The sequence below is a fragment of the Chiloscyllium plagiosum genome, unplaced genomic scaffold (assembly GCF_037043375.1).
Source record: "Chiloscyllium plagiosum isolate Xiang-an unplaced genomic scaffold, Cpla_swu_hap1 HiC_scaffold_7, whole genome shotgun sequence".
Lineage (NCBI taxonomy): Eukaryota > Metazoa > Chordata > Chondrichthyes > Orectolobiformes > Hemiscylliidae > Chiloscyllium > Chiloscyllium plagiosum.
Window position 1 is genome coordinate 12,628,344 of NW_028270145.1, and position 16,206 is coordinate 12,644,549.

Sequence of the window (16,206 nt, forward strand, 5' to 3'; positions counted from 1 at the left end):
TAACAGGAAGAAAACAGAAGGTAGGAATAAATGGATCATTCTGATATTGGCAGACTATAACTAGAGGGGTACCACAAGGATCAGTACTTTGGCCCCAGCTTCTCACAATATATATCAATGATTTTGACATAGGGAGCAAAGGCAATATTTCTAAAATTGAAGTCGATACAAAGCTAAGCAGGAATGTGTGTTGTGAGGAGAGTATGAAATGTTTTCATGAGGTCTTGGACAGGGTTATAAAGTGGGAAAGAACAAGGCAGATGGAACATAATGTGGGAATGTTGAAAAATATGAGATTATACACTCTTGCAGGAACAGATGTACTCAGTATTCCTTAAATGGTCAGAAGTTGGAAAGGGTAGATGTGCCAAAGGAGTTAAGTGCCTTGTCAATAGGTCAATGAAGGTTAACATGCAGATGCAGCAAGTTATTGGGAAGGCTAATGGAATGTTAACTTTCATCACAAAAGGATTTGAGTACAAGAGGAGCGAAGGCCTGTTTCAATTGTTTAGGGACCTAGTAAGGCCACTTCTGGAGTACCATGTGCAGCTTTAGTCTCCATATCTCAGGACAGATACGATTGCTGAACATGGAGTGTAATCAAAGTTCACTCGATCTGTTTCCAGGGTGACAGGACTACCCCATGAAGAGATAATGAGCAAATTGGACTTGTATTGAGAAGGCCACAGATTTGTTAGAAGCTTGTAGCCTGAAGTATGGAAATACAGTGAGATAAAAAAAGAATGGTCGACTGACAGGACAAAATATAGAAGGGTCATGAAATAATCTTGTCGCGATCAAAACTAAAATGGGGGAAGCTAAAAGCACAAGAGATGAACACCAAATTTAGAAACCAGTCTGATCTATAGTGATTATGATTGTCTAGTTATTTAAATCAATAGAATATGCTATGTGGAGCTTTCCTCTGTAAATAAATACTAAATCTTTTTTTTTAAGTGCGAAGGTTCAGTTGAAAATAGAAATTTATTCGTGAGAAAGAAGCTCAGCTGGTATGTGACTACCTATGAGAGAGTGAGGACTGCAGATGCTGGCGAAGTCCGAGTTGGTAAGGTGTGGCACTGGAAAAAGCACAGCAGGTCAGGCAGCATCTGAAAAGCAAGAGCGTTGGCATTTCGGACTTAACCCTTCATCAGGACTGGTTGTCATGAACAGAAGTTATTCAATTGTTCACTTTAACTTCTTAACATCGTTATCTCCAGCTAAAATGCCATGCTTGAGACACCCTTTCTGCCAAACATAATTGTTTCCAAGAGATTTTTAAATGAACAAAGATACCCAAATAAATGACAAAAATGCAGTTTATTATATATCTGAATATTTCAGCAAAAAGAATTTTATTCTTTCCAACAACAATCTAGAAATCTCTCATTCGCCTGAAAGATCCTACAGTTGAACTGTAGCCTCCCCAGTCACTGTATCGCCTGTATTCACCGGGTCTCATGAAATACTGGCGCCCTCTGTAGTTGGGATGTTCATAGAAGGTCCAGTAACCGTCCATCACATGGCAGGAGTGGATGTCACGGTAACGGAAACGATCATAGACAGATGGACAGTCATCCATGAATTCCATCATCTGCCCTCCAAAGTCAGGCCTCTCATAAATCCTCATTCTGTAGGAGCCTCCTCGGTACTGGAAGAGAAAGGAAATTATGTTTGTGATGAAGTTGTAAATATATTTTCAGTGTCTATGTAGTTATTAATGGAAAAGTCAGGAATTTGGAAATAAATAATTATTCATGGAAATTTTTATGGATAAATAAGAATAAAGCAAAAAAAAAGTAACCGTACCTGATTCATTTTCACCTAAATACCGCCATTCATTTTACCATCATTATTACAGTAAATGGTAACGTTTTTGCACAATATTGAATCTAATTATCCTACTTTAGTTCTTGAACTGCGCAAAATTGTAGTTATTTTTATTCCTGGGACTGATTGATGGCTGTACTCACAAACGTCCAGAGAGAGTGAAGGTCAAACCTTCCTACCAAACTCCTCCCCCTTCAGATTCCTTTACACATGCCTCCCATCCATCACCACAAAGAACAAAAAAATTACAGCACAGGAACAAGCCCTTGGGTCCTCCAAGCCTGTGCTGATCCCGATCCTCAATCTAAACCTGTCACCTACTTTCCAAGGATCTGTATCCCTCTGCTCCCTACCCATTTACGTATCTGTCTGGATACATCTTATATGAAGCTATCGTGCCACTTTACTGATAATGTGTTCCAGGCACCCATCACCCTCTTTATAAAGAACTTTCCACACATATCTCCCTTTAAACTTTTCCCCTCTCACATTGAACTCATGACCCCTAGTAATTGAGGCCCCCACTCTGGGAAAAAGCTTCTTGTTATCCACCCTGTCGATACCTCTCACGATTAAGTAGACTCAGTCAGGTCCCCTCTCAACCTCTGTCTTTCTCATGTAAATAATCTTTATCATCCCAATCTCTCCTCACAACTAGCACCCTCTATACCAGGCAACATCCTTGTGAACCTCTTCTGTACCCTCTCCAAAGCATCGACATCCTTCTGGTAATGTGGTGACTGAATATATAAACAGACTGTGCGGATAGTTTTTGAGTTTCTGTACCCTCATTACAACAGTGAATCTGGCAAGGTATCTCACGGGAAACATTAACACATGTTGTAGTTCTAGACAGGCAAAGACTGAAGCTGTGAAAATCTCCAAGGTAATGGCTCTCTGGGTAAGCATCCTGAATTGCTTCCATTAACCAAAGCTCAAGTGACCAGGTAAGAATTTCACAATTTATACTTCATTGGTAGCCTAAAGGGCCTCTTCCCCAAGCTGAAGGCTATTGGTTGCAGTAACATCTTGAAGCTTAAAAATGTCTACTTTCTGACCAGCTGCCTACTCTCAACTAGAGCTCAAAGCATACCTCCTGGTGTTCACCTCTTTCCCAATTATATCACTGATTTCCTTACAGGTGTGGGATGTGAATTGTTGGCAAGGCTGGCAGTTATTGCCAATCCCTAATTGTCATTGAGAACATGTTGGAGAGTTATCTACCTTTCATCTTGGTGGTACTACAGAAAACCTACCTGTATATCTTCACTATTTTAACAGCTGGGACAACTAATCATCACAAATATGCATGTACAAATGACAGGAAGGTTTTCAATACATTGGAGGTTATAGTCCCTGCAGCAGACTATAATGCCTAATTTCTTGTGCATTATTAGTGCTGAATATAGAAACCACCCAATTATTAATTGCATATAGGTTTAGTGATATACCTAATTAAGAGAACACATTCATGCTTGTTCTTGATGTTATTGGCTATTTTCCACAATTACTGGCCAAGACTCAACAATCACAGAATTATAACTTACCTGTGGGTAGGAGCGACATGATCTGACACAGTCATTGAATCCCATCCAGCGCTGGTAGTCAGGATACTCCCCCCTGGTCAGAACATACTGGTATCCCATGTAATTGGGTCTCTCATACAGCACCCACCAGTCACTGTCAACACGGATGGAGTTACAGCGGCTGAAGTAAGGGGACAGGTCGGCACAGTCACTGCTGCACTCATAGTGCCGCCCCTGGAAGTTCCTGTCCTCGTAAAAGATGATCTGTGAGGGAAGAACCATCCTTTTCAGTCATTCATTTAGAAAATGAGGATACTTAGTCATAAAGTCATAGAAATGTACAGATTCTTTGTTCCAAGTTGTCCATGCCAACCAGATATCCTAAATTAATCTTGTCCCATTTGCCAGTATTTGGTCCAAATCCCTTTAAACCCAGATGCCTTTTAAATGCTGTAATTGTACCAGTCTCCACCACATCATCTGGCAGCTCATTCCATACATACCACCTTCTGTGTGAATAAGTTGCCTCTAACGTGTCTTTTAAATCTTTCCCCTCTCACTCTAAGCCTTTGCCCTCTAACTTTACATTCACTCTCCCTGGAGAAAATACCTTTTCTATTTACCCAATTCTGTGTCTCTCATGATTTTATAAACTTCTGAAAGGTCACCCTCAGCCTCTGATACTCCAGGTAAAATAGTCCCAGCATGTTCACCCTCTCCTTCCAGCTCAAATCCTTCAACCCTGGCAACATACTTGTAAATCCTTTTTGAACCTTTTCAAGTTTCATAATATCATACCTTTTTCAGGGAGACCAGATTTGCATGCAGTATTCCAAAGTATTCTGAATAATGTTTTGTACAGTCGCAACATAACCTCCCAACTCCTGTACTCAACACACTGACTAATAAATGCAAGCATAGCAACACCCTCTTCACTATCCTATCTACCTATCGCCTCCACTTTCAAGGAACTATTTATTGAATGATTCTAAAAATGATATGCACGACGATACTACGCAAAAACTGAAAAAGGTTATCTTGCCTTTCCCATTTTGAGCTCACAGCTAGCTTCGTAACTGAATCCCTCACTGTCCCACACAGCTTGGTATTTATATGCTGAACAGAAATGCTGCAATGGACTGTACCTTTGTTATTCTAATGATTTAGGAGTAAAAATCAGCAATAAAAGAAACAAAACATCTCACATGAGTTATAAATACATACCTGAAAGACAATGATGTGTCATTGATTCTTTTGAATTTGCTTGTTTTTTATATATATATAGAATCCCTACAATTTGAAAATAGGCTATTGGGCTCATTGTATTCCCACCATCCCTCCAAAGAGCATCTCACCTGCTCCCCCCTCCCCCACCCTAACTTTGTTACCTCACATTTCCCCATGGATAACCCACCGAGCCTGCAAATACCTGGACATTGCAGGGCACTTTAATCATGGTCAATCTACCTGACATGGACATCTTTGAACAGTGGGAGGAAAGCAAAGCATCCAGAGGAATCCCATACAGACGTGGGGAGATTATGCAAACCGCACGCAGACAATCGCCTGAGGGTGGAATAGAACCCAGATTTCTGAAGCTGTGAGGCAACAATGCTGTGCTGCCCTGTGTTTTGTACTCTGGTGGAGTGGGTTTGGGATTTAGGGAGAAATCAAGAATGAAATTCAGCGTACCACCTGTCATCTGGTTTAAATGCTCTTTTGACAATTATGACTGTAAATCAATTCCTGACATTTGTTTCAGCAATTGCATTATAAAAACAGAGGCCTGATATAGAACTGAGAAAAAGCTATCGGATTTCAAAAGCTGACTGGGGGCAGATGTTCACAGGTAAAGGGATGGCTGGAAAATGGGAAGCCTTCAGGAATGAGGTAATGAGAATCCAGAGACAATATATTACTGCTAGGGAGAAAGGAAAGGCTGGTCGGTGTAGGGAATGTTGGATGACTAGAAAAATTGTCGGTTTGGTTAAGAAAAAGAAAGAAGCATATGTCAGGTGTAGACAGGATAGATCGAATGAATCCTTAGAAGAGTATAAAGAAAGTAGGAGTATACTTGAGAGGGAAATCAGAGGGCAACTTTGATAACTTTGGCAAATAGAATTAAGGAGAATGCAAAGGGATTTTACAAATACATTCAGTACAAAAGGGTAACTAGGGAGAGAATAGGGCCCCTCAATGATCAGCAAGATGGCCTTTGTATGGAGCCGCAGAAAATAGGGGAGATTCTAAATGAGTATTTTGCATCAGTATTTACTATTGAAAAGGACATGGAAGATATAGAACGTAGGGAGACGTGATCTCTATGAACTTCAGTAAGGCGTTCAACAAGGTTCCCCATGGGACACTGGTTAGCAAGATTAGATCTCATGGAATACAGGGAGAACTAGCCATTTGGATACAGAACTGGCTCAAAGGTAGAAGAGAGAAAATAGAAGACGGTTACCTCAGATTACAATGGGATCTTGATCAGATGGGTCAATGGGCTGAGAAGTGGCAGATGAATTTTAATTCACATAAATGCGAGGTGCTGCATTTGGGAAAGCAAATCTTAGCAGGACTTAGACACTTAATGGTAAGGTCCTAGGGAGTGTTGCTGAACAAAGAGACCTTGGAGTGCAGGTTCATAGCTCCTTGAAAGTAGAGTTGCAGGTAGATACAACAATGAAGAAGGTGTTTGGTATACTTTTCTTTATTGGTCAGAATACTGAGTACAGGAGTTGGGAGGTCATGTTGTGGCTGTACGGGACATTGGTTAGGCCACTGTTGGAATATTGCATGCAGTTCCATCCTATCAGAAAGATGTTGTGAAACTTGAAAGATTTCAGAAAAGATTTACAAGGATGTTGCCAGGGTTGGAGGATTTGAGCTATAGGGAGAGGCTGAATAGGCTGGGGCTGTTTTCTGTGGAACGTCGGAGGCTGAGCGGTGACCTTATAAAGGTTTATAAAATCATGAGCTTGGATAAGATAAATAGACAAAGTCTTTTCACTGGGGTCAGGGAGTCCAGAACTGGAGGGCATAGTTACAGGATGATCGGGGAAAGATACAAAAGAGACCTAAGGGGCAAATTATTTCATGCAGTGGGTGGTACGTGTATGGAATGAGCTGCCAGAGGAAGTGGGGGAGGCTGGTACAATTGCAACATTTAAAAGGCATCTAGATGGGTATATGAATAGGAAGGGTTTAGAGGGATCGGGATGGGACCATTCGCCACCACTGATTCGTCACTGCCCTTTCACCGCCGAGGACGCTTCGCCACCGCAAGTGTTTGTAACTCATTTTTATGTATAAACCAATATAATGATATTTATTTCACCTCTTTTTTTTACCAATATGTACTATGTTGTTGTATAAATAAAGGGGACTGAGAAGTATGAAAGAACAGGCGGGACGGAAAACAATCAGTATATATATATATATATATATCTTTCCGGTGGTGAATAGTCTCCAGAGGTCAAACAACCCCAGTGGAGAAATGTTGGTGGCAAACCGGCAGTGGCTAATTATCGGCAGCGAATGTGCCGTAGCGAATCGTCACCAACTCTGCAGGAGGGATATGGGCCGGGTGCTGGCAGGTGGGACTGGTCGGCATGGACAAGTTGGACCAAAGGGTCTGTTTCCGTGCTGCAGATCTCTATGACTCTATGACTCTCTAACATAGAAACAGGAGTCAGCCATTTAGCCAATCAAGTTAGCGTCTGCCTGGCATTTAATGTTCAACACAACTGAGTTCTATTATAGACAAGGAGAGTCTTCCAGTGTACTTCATCTGACAGCTCGTTGGGGCCTACAGAACTGACCATAGTTCATTACCCAGACACCAGTCAGACAGAAGCCCTGACTGTGAGTGCTCGAAATGAATGAATGATAATGAACAAGCTCCTGGACTGCGTGGGGACTGTACTGGTGATGGGTGATTTGCTGTTCACTAACAGATAGTGGCTCACACTTTGATGGTGTTGAAGCCCAGGACCCACCCACTTTCCAACATGGCCACTTGGTCCAATGATCGGCCCTGAGATGCTGCCTGCTCCAGTCTGGGAGCTGGGAACCTGTCCCTGCATGCAACGTGTCCGTGCAGCAGCCTCTCAATGTTAGTTGTCAGTGCACGCGGCAATACAGGTCTGCAATACGTAAGCTGCAACTGGATTTAAGTGTCACGATGACCGTGAGAAGCTGGAAAATGTCAGATGCTATTGTGCATCGATTAAAGTGGTGCTGGAAAAGCAGAGCAAGTCAGGCAGCATCCGAGGAGCAGGAAATTCATTCCTAATGAACGGCTTTTGCCCGAAACATCAATTTTCCTGCTCCTCAGATACTGCCTGACCTGCTGTGCTTTTCCAGCACCACTCTAATCTAGACTCTGATTTCCATCATCTGCAGTCCTCACTTTTGCCTGTTATTGTCCATAGATGAGGCATGCATGTGGTTATGATCCTGACCTGAGATGCATAAGGTGCTGAGCAACGTGGAGGCTCCTCATAACCAGCAGTGAGCTGAAGTCACTGTGTGCCTGTTCTGACTTCCATGTCAAGAGTTCTCATTGTCCACTTTGTTTTCTGTGATTGTTAAGATAGGAAGCTGCATGTCAATGAGTTGAGTTGCAGTGTTATTGGGATGTGGAATTTTGTAGGGGTCTGAATAAAGGGCCTACGCTGAGAGTCATTGCAGAATCAGATGAGAATTCTGACGAGCTGTACCTCAGCACTGGGAGCACCTTGCTGTATCTTTTACATTTCTGCCAGGGCAATGAGGCAGAGATTTAGCTAGGCAACAGGGAATTGCTGATTGAGGAGGATTATTGTTTGGTAAACTCATCATTAACCTTGCAACCTGCCTCCTACATAATCCAATTCCTATCTTCTGAGATACAACCAACAAACTGGACATCGGGAATTATCAACATGAAGGTTAGATGGGGTACCTGGTGAGTTCAGCTCCCCACTTGCTCTGTAAGCCCTTCATAGTACACCAGGCACCAACATCACAGGTCACCCTCAATGAGTACCTACCACAGGCTCTCTGCATCCATATCTACAGTCTTTGCTATCTCCTGACAATAGCATATGGTAAAATTCAGCTGGAACTGGACACGAGGAACATGATAGGGGCAGAGAAGGTTGTGAATGAGTCCCGTTTGATCCGATTCAACTACAAAATTTGCTTGATCGCCTAGTGAAAACACCTCTAATGAACTCAAGACAACTGGCGCTCAACCAAAATAACATAAGATTCAATCCAAGGTGTTTAACAAACTGCAATCACCCACTGTTAGGGATGCCCATGACTGAGCAGCACAAAATTGCCGACAGCTGTCCATGGCATTAGCGGCAGAACATGGCTAACAATATTTAGAGAGCTTAGTAAAATATTAAGTTCATGTAGTTTTCACAAGAAGTACAATAGTAGCCCTGTACTCCCAAAGTGACAGAACTGAGATAGAATATGCAGCTGCATAAGACATAGATAAGAACATTTCACACTGCATTTAATCAGTGAATCTGTCTTGAAATTATTTAATCAGTCTGTTACCATCTTAATAGTGAGATTTAGTTAAGATCCTTAAAAGAATCATAAATATAGATTCTGAAATCATTATAGATTCACTTATGGACAAAAAAAATCACTAAAAGCATGAGAGGAATGATTTAAATAAAATAATAAGAGTGAACCAGTCTCAGACAGTAAAAGCAGCTCCTATATCATTACAGGGAGAATTGAGGCATAGTTACAGAAACTAGCAGACATTGGAATGTGGGTTGAATGAACATATTGTAAGACATCCATTGTAATAAATGCAGAAAGAATGAAACTGCTCCCAACTTGTTAGCTAAAACATTCTAACATTAGGTGTAATCACATAACTTTATCAGAACTGATATTATAACAATTGGTAAAAATCAAAAATCATAGAATGCCTACAGTGTGGAAGCAGGCCATTTGACTCAAACATCAAATTTCCTGCTCCTCGGATGCTGCCTGACCTGCTGTGCTTTTCCAGCACCACTCTAATCTTGACTCTGATCTCCAACATCTGCAGTCCTCATTTTCAACGAGTCCACGCAAACCCTCCAAAGAATATCCCATCCAGACCAATTTCCCCTGACTAATGCACTTAAACTACACACCCTTGAACACTATGGGCAATTTAACATGGCCAATTCACCAAACCCACGTATTTTTGGACTGTGGGAGGAATCCGGAGCACCTGGAGGAAACGCACGCAGATACGGGGAGAATGCGTAAACTCTGCACAGACAATCATCTGAGGCTGGAATCGAACTTGGGTCCCTGTGAGCCCCTGTGCCACTCATATTTTTTGGCATTTCCTGTAATGAGTTTAATGAGGAATTTGAAAGGTCCTTAAGTGATAGGCAAGTATCCAATTAATTGGCCTTTAACACAGTGCAGCTGGCAAGTGTGTGAGAAGGAATGTACTTAAATACGGTGTCCATTGTGAAAAGCCCCAAGAAGGGCGATAAAAGAGTCTGGGAAATGAGACCATGGAGAACCATAACCTTGTCTATCTCTAGCCATGCAATCATATGATTAGCTTAATTGGAAATGTATGCAATTAAATATTAAAGGTGGGATGAAATAAATGTATAAAAATATATGTTTTCCTTTGTTTGGTGAAGAACTCTTTGGATTTTAAGAGAGTTTCTTCTCACCGTTGTAATTACAACAAACTCTGACGTTGGAAGTGAACTTCTAGGTGTCGAGTGAATTGTTTGGTCATTCCACCCTAACACCCTCATTTGGCAACTCACAGCTGCCTAATGAGAAACTTTCCACACCACTCAAGAAGTGCATGAAAGATACAGTTCACAATGTTGAGATAGACCTAGCTGGACTTTTCATATAATTCTCCACAAATCCCACCTTAGTTCACATTACTCAAGCCCCCATATGTTTCTGCCCAATGAATACATGAATATCTGGTATGACTTTTCCGCTCAGAACCTGAGGGAAGATTCTGATTGAAACCGTTCACACTTTTCAATAGAATAACCTCAGCTGGAAAACCATTGATTCTGCCCATCTGTAATATCCAGATACGTAAATCTAAACATGAATGTGAAAATCCTCAGTTACCTTAATGTTATTATTGATAATACATAAAGAAGTTTTTGAGCCTTGAGTTATTTCTGTTTCTTTCTGAAATCTGTGCAATGATACTGCAGGCTTCTGTTCAAATTGCCCCCACTTGATGACAGGGGTAGCAAGGTGGCTCAGTGGTTAGCACTGCTGCCTCACAGTGCCAGAAACCCAGGTTTGATTCTAGCCTCAGGTGACTGTGTCAAGCTTGCACATTCTCTCTGTGTCTGCGTGGGTTTCGTACCACAGGCTAAAGATGTGCAGGTGAGGTGGATTGGCCATAGTGTGCAGACTAGGTGGATTAGCCATGGGGAATGCAAGGTTATAGGGAAGGGGATGGATCTGAGTGGGTCACTTTTTGGATGGTTAGTGCGGATTTGATGGGCTGAATGGCCTGTTTCCCTACTGCGGAGATTCAATGACAGATAAAATAGGCATTACTCCAGGCCGAGGTATTTTCTGTTTCTCCTTAAGTCAAAGGGGACATAATCATCTTGTCAGTGTTCTTGCAGAATCAGTGGAAGTACACTATTTTTAGAGAAGTTGGTAGAATTTTTTTAATTCAGTGAGTTTGGATGTTTTGAAGTAGGGGTATCTTTTATAAAACCCTCTGAACACAGCACCTCCTTCCAGTCACAAAGGCTGTTGGTACAGTTTCCCTTGGTTAAAATAACAAATGGAGATGAAATGGAATTGGTAAAGTAGGCAAGGGAGAAAGAGGAGGAGAATTTTCAGCAGTAGATCGTTCCAACGCTGATGGTGAGAAAGCTTCCATTCAAACCAGCAGCACAGGGATCAGTGGCTGTACTTCGACAAGAATGCTGCAGGCAAAGGTGACAAGACCAGCACTTACAGGCTCTCCCTAGATTCCCTGAGAAGATTGTGGTTAGATACCTTCAAGAAATGTTTTGGTCCTGTATTGAATCACTGAACTACTTTTGAAGGTAGTAATGACTGGTGGATATGCTCCTAGTCAAACAGAAAACTCACCCACTGATTCTTCTCACTGAGTGAAATTAAAATAATGTTCATTCCATGCATACTAAGCATCATCAGTCATTAAGCTTGAGCTTGCCGTTACATACTCCACTATTGTTGTTCCACTATCAATCTTTTAAAGAAAACCAGGACTACATTCTGATCTTACTTCTCTGAAACATTCAATGATTAATTAAAATGAGGGCCCTGCAGCCCTGGAATTTCAAAGTGGATTACTTAGCTATCTCACTGATCAGAGAATCTGGAGTAAAATCAAAATAACTGGGATATGTCAGTGTCAAATTGGATCATAGATTCAAAAGTGATTTCTTAAGTAGTCACCGCCAGGAAGATCTCCCAGGAGGGTGCCCTGACAAGTAACAGGTGGTCAGGATCCATAAATAATGCTGTCACCTGCTCATAGCCCAAGAAAAGATCATTTTGCCTTTTGAGTCTCAAATATCTTCTTTTGCTATTTTATTAATAATATGACAGATATAGTATTTAGCTAAAACACTAATATATTTCTAATTACTGATTGAACTAATTGAAATTCATACAATGGTGATAAATTTTTATACAATTTTTTAAAATTAACTTTAAAAATGATGAGAAATTTAGGCTTTGGGTTAGTCTTTGAAAGCTCTAGTCATTTGAACTCTTTTTAGCTGATCGGTTAAACATTGTTTCCTGGAATTAGACAATTTTTAATTTAGAAAGATTTGAAAGTCATTTTCACAGCAAATGAGATGGTCAAAATATTACTATCAGAAAGCTAATCTATCAGCAATTATTTCATTATTAACTGTATGGTAACGATCTAGATTGCAATGAAAACTTGAATTAGTTTTTGTAAGCTATATCTAGTAGGTAAACCTATGGTTAAAAAAAAACATACTGCAACAGTTTTTAAACTGAGCTGTTAAGATTATAAGTGTTTAACTATATAAAAAACACATTGAAATACTTTCATTAGACTCAGCAAAGTTGCGAATTGAACTTGTGTGTTTCGGATGACACCAAAAGCTCTGTGGAATCTCATCCTCTCATTTTCTTTTTGTCATAGAACAATAAAAGTGAATGCAGGCAAAATGAATAGAATGAATGACATATTTGTTACTTGAATGCTGGTGTTTCTCTGCAATGTATATCACATGCCTTTGCTCCATTTTGCTGAGATACAGTTCTCTCATTCACATAACAAAAGTGTTCTCTACCATGGCCTTTCACTATAGAGTATAAATACCAAGCTGCACATTGCAATAACATATCCAGTCGGCTGAATCCAACCGTGAAGTCAAAATGGGAAAGGTTGAGCTGTCCACTGTATTTTGTAAATTATGTGAACTATTCTAACTCAAAACTGTTCAAATTATTATTTACTTTCTACTGTTTTCTCATCTTCAGATCATCTTTTACGAGGACAGGAACTTCCAGGGGCGGCACTATGAGTGCAGCAGTGACTGTGGCGACCTGTCCCCTTACTTCAGCCGCTGTAACTCTATCCGTGTTGACAGTGACTGGTGGGTGCTGTATGAGAAACCCAATTACATGGGATACCAGTATGTTCTGACCAGGGGAGAGTATCCTGACTACCAGCGCTGGATGGGATTCAATGACAACATCAAGTCATGTCGTACCTACCCATATGTAAGTTTTATAGCATTTATAGTTTTACCAGATATTAATTATTTTCTTGTATAGCTTATATTGTGAAGGCATCAATAGACATTTGTCACTAGCTATCCTTTAAGATACTTCTTTTCTAATTCGTTCATTATTTTTCAGTCACATATTTAACAGGCTACTGACAATGTATGTCTCCAAGGATGAATTCAGGATTAAAAGTGAGCTTTATATTGTTGCTGAATGTTACAATTATGTTTAAGAAAGAGAATAGGTGAGCATACTGAATAATCAATGTGAAGCAACCTCTGATTAATATGTTAGTGTCAGGGTACAGGCTTGTTTGTCATAAATGATGTTTAATTGTCATTTTAACAGTTTATCCCTGTCACTAGTACAGGTGGAATTGATGTAGTGTAGTAAAGTCTTTAATGCAGGTGGATGGCTGAACCCAAGGTGTTCCATCTATGTCTTTGTGGGAGGGATGGTCCACAGAACCCAAACAGTTGTTCTATGTATGCTGACATTTTATATGCTGGCTCATCCTAGACAGAGTTTGCAAGATTTGAGGTCTCTAAAGGATAGTTCCTACTGCTGTTTATCCCCTGACAGATTATCTTAAATTGGAACTTCATATTTGTTAGTGCTGCTGAGTTGAGAGATGGAATTAAGATAATCATTGATTTAAATTCTATATCTGACCCAAAAGACCTATAATAATTATATTAACTGCACACAAATGGATAATCAGAATTGTTACATTTATGAAGTACTGCTGCTATGCTCAATTAATGCTAAAGAGAAGAGAAAGTTCTAACACGTAGTACCAGTACAGTTTCCTGATGGAATTCACTGAAATCTTGCCGAAAGTATCATCCTGTAATTTCCACTATGAAAATAAAGCTCCTGCCAACCATTTGAAATAATTGCCCAAGTTCACTTGTTACAATCAAACTCTGAGAAAGGTTCCCCAATTCATTAAGCTCCAGATGAGGTACATCTAACAGGTAAGCTCCCTATGAGGGGGGGGGGGAAACTAGCTCCTTTTCTTTTATTCATCTACTTCTCAGTTGGATCTGTGCCTTTGTGCATGCCTTTCACCTAGAACCCGCGCTCTTATGTCTCAAATATACTTGATTTAACTGGGGTTTCTTGAACTTGTTAGTTACTAAAAGTGGAAGTAATTTACAATGCAACACACAAAATAGAAATAAGAGGTGAATCTGAAAGGATAATTATTAAACAACAGGGACATGCATATCAGATTCTGGGTTGTTCACAAGGAGTGGAAAGTTGAAGATTGTGATCATTGCAGTGGACGTTACCGGTAGTGTAGATGTTGGCAATTGACCAGACAATTTTGAGATTCTTGTTTTTGTAAGCTGATAGAAGTTCCCTTCTCCTGATTCCCTTTTTAACGGGTTTGCAACATGCAGAACGTCAGAGGGTCCTCTTTTATCTGTAACACAGGAATAATTTGGACATAGTTGTTCCACAGTAATCCTCACAGCATGCTAATGCACAATCCCAGAATGGTACACTTGAGAGTGTTCAGTGCAACCAGTCCACTTCAGTTGGGTTGAAACTGGCCTTTTAGTTTTATCCTGGAAAGTGAAATAAACAGGTCTGCAAGAGTGGCTCTCTTCTGAGAGAGGAGAAATAGTTGGCTGCCTCGTTATCTCTTTTCATTAAGTCATTCTCTGTTTAAAATTCCTTGACAATTTATATGCGTGATTCTCCATCAGGAATAGATTAGGTTAGGATATCTGGTCAGCATGGATGAGTTGGACTAAAGAATCTGTTTTCATGCTGTACATCTCTATGACTTTATGACTTCACACACAACTCTGCCAAACAATCGCTGAATTTATATCTGCAGTTTTTCTGTAGCATCCCTATACCCCTGCATTTGCTATGGCTAACCCACCGAGCCTCCACATCCCTGAACAATATGGGCGATTTAGCATAGCCAATCCACCTAATGCTTAAAAACAGTACATTTTGAACTTAAAAGTAAAAAAAATTTGCAATTACTTCAGGGTGCCAATCCATTGTCACAATACACCACAACTAATGCCTTGTTCATAATGACTTTAGATACCTAAAGTATGGTTGTTTCTTAAATGCTGCTGTGAACCATAGTGCAAAGACACTTGCTTGTATTTAAGAAAACCATTTAGCAATACCTTCTCAAAGGTAATTGGATTGGGTATTAAATGTTGCTCTACTAATAATCCCCTCATCCTATGAATAAATAAAAGTTAAAAGCTGGAATTTGTAATTTGATCAAACATTCCAAGTATGTTAAGAGGTTGTTTATACTTTTCTTTAGTAGTTCAAATCCTAATTTGGTTTGTGATTTTATTACAACCATGTGTTGACTTCAGCAATCTGTTTTCCTCAATATGTCATATTTACTTTAACAGTACAGGGGTGATTCCTATAAAATGAAGATTTATGAGAGGCCTGACTTTGGAGGACAGATGATGGAATTCATGGATGACTGTCCATCTGTCTACGATCGTTTCCGTTACCGTGACATCCACTCCTGCCATGTGATGGACGGTTACTGGATCTTCTATGAACATCCTGACTACAGAGGGCGCCAGTACTTCATGAGACCCGGTGAATACAGGAGATTCAGTGACTGGGGAGCAACCTGTTCAACTATTGGATCTTTCAGGCGAATGAGAGATTTCTAAATTGCTGCTGAAAAGAATAATATTGCTTTGCTGATATATTATTGAGCAGAATAAAAATCTTTCATTGCAACTTCATCTTTTTCATTTGTTTACTATCATAGAATTTTATAAGACAATAATTACATTATTATGATTACACAAAAAGTTAATACTTTATACTCTAATGTGGCTTGAAGGATGTTTGATTGAATAGTTGCTTACATAAATCCAATTTTTCCCTTCACATTAGGAAAGAACCATGACTGTAACATTATCTTCACTTTGGAAACAATACTTTTTATAGGAACATGGGACATAGGAGTATCAGTAGGCCATTCAACCCCTTGAGATTGCTCTGACAAACTAGACCATGGTTTATCACCTATCTGGAATTATATTCACCCATTGTCATCTCCATATCTTTTAATTTTATTACTAACTAATGA

General features: G+C 40.1%; 2 protein-coding genes across 3 annotated transcripts; one reads left to right on the forward strand and one right to left on the reverse strand.

Annotated features, from left to right (window-relative positions):
* Positions 1 to 1,301: 1,301 nt before the first annotated feature.
* On the reverse strand, positions 1,302 to 4,443 carry LOC122551319 (gamma-crystallin S-1-like). Of its 2 annotated transcripts, XM_043693026.2 has the most exons (3): positions 4,399 to 4,443; positions 3,378 to 3,620; positions 1,302 to 1,651 (listed from the first exon to the last, which is right to left on the reverse strand). In XM_043693026.2, exons 1-3 carry the CDS (start codon positions 4,405 to 4,407, stop codon positions 1,376 to 1,378), a joined length of 528 nt encoding a protein of 175 aa, XP_043548961.2. In that variant the 5' UTR covers positions 4,408 to 4,443; the 3' UTR covers positions 1,302 to 1,375. The 2 variants fall into 2 exon arrangements, with proteins under 2 accessions (XP_043548961.2, XP_087844708.1); XM_087988582.1 differs by lacking the exon at positions 4,399 to 4,443 and having other exon boundaries at positions 3,378 to 3,638.
* Positions 4,444 to 12,626: 8,183 nt separating this feature from the next.
* LOC122551318 (gamma-crystallin M2-like) lies at positions 12,627 to 15,851 on the forward strand. Its single transcript, XM_043693025.2, has 3 exons — positions 12,627 to 12,764; positions 12,861 to 13,103; positions 15,506 to 15,851. The coding sequence occupies exons 1-3, from the start codon at positions 12,756 to 12,758 to the stop codon at positions 15,779 to 15,781; spliced, it is 528 nt and encodes a 175-aa protein (XP_043548960.2). The 5' UTR covers positions 12,627 to 12,755; the 3' UTR covers positions 15,782 to 15,851.
* Positions 15,852 to 16,206: the final 355 nt, after the last annotated feature.

Bases quoted from the DNA above. Each gene is read 5' to 3' on its own strand.
- LOC122551318 (XM_043693025.2), top strand. The intron at 13,104-15,505 runs GTAAGTTTTATA...TTACTTTAACAG, and splicing joins CATGTCGTACCTACCCATAT to TACAGGGGTGATTCCTATAA.
- LOC122551319 (XM_087988582.1), bottom strand. From the start codon at position 3,638: ATGGTTCTTCCCTCACAGATCATCTTTTACGAGGACAGGAACTTCCAG. The intron at 1,652-3,377 runs GTAAGTTATAAT...TTTCTCTTCCAG, and splicing joins CATGTCGCTCCTACCCACAG to TACCGAGGAGGCTCCTACAG.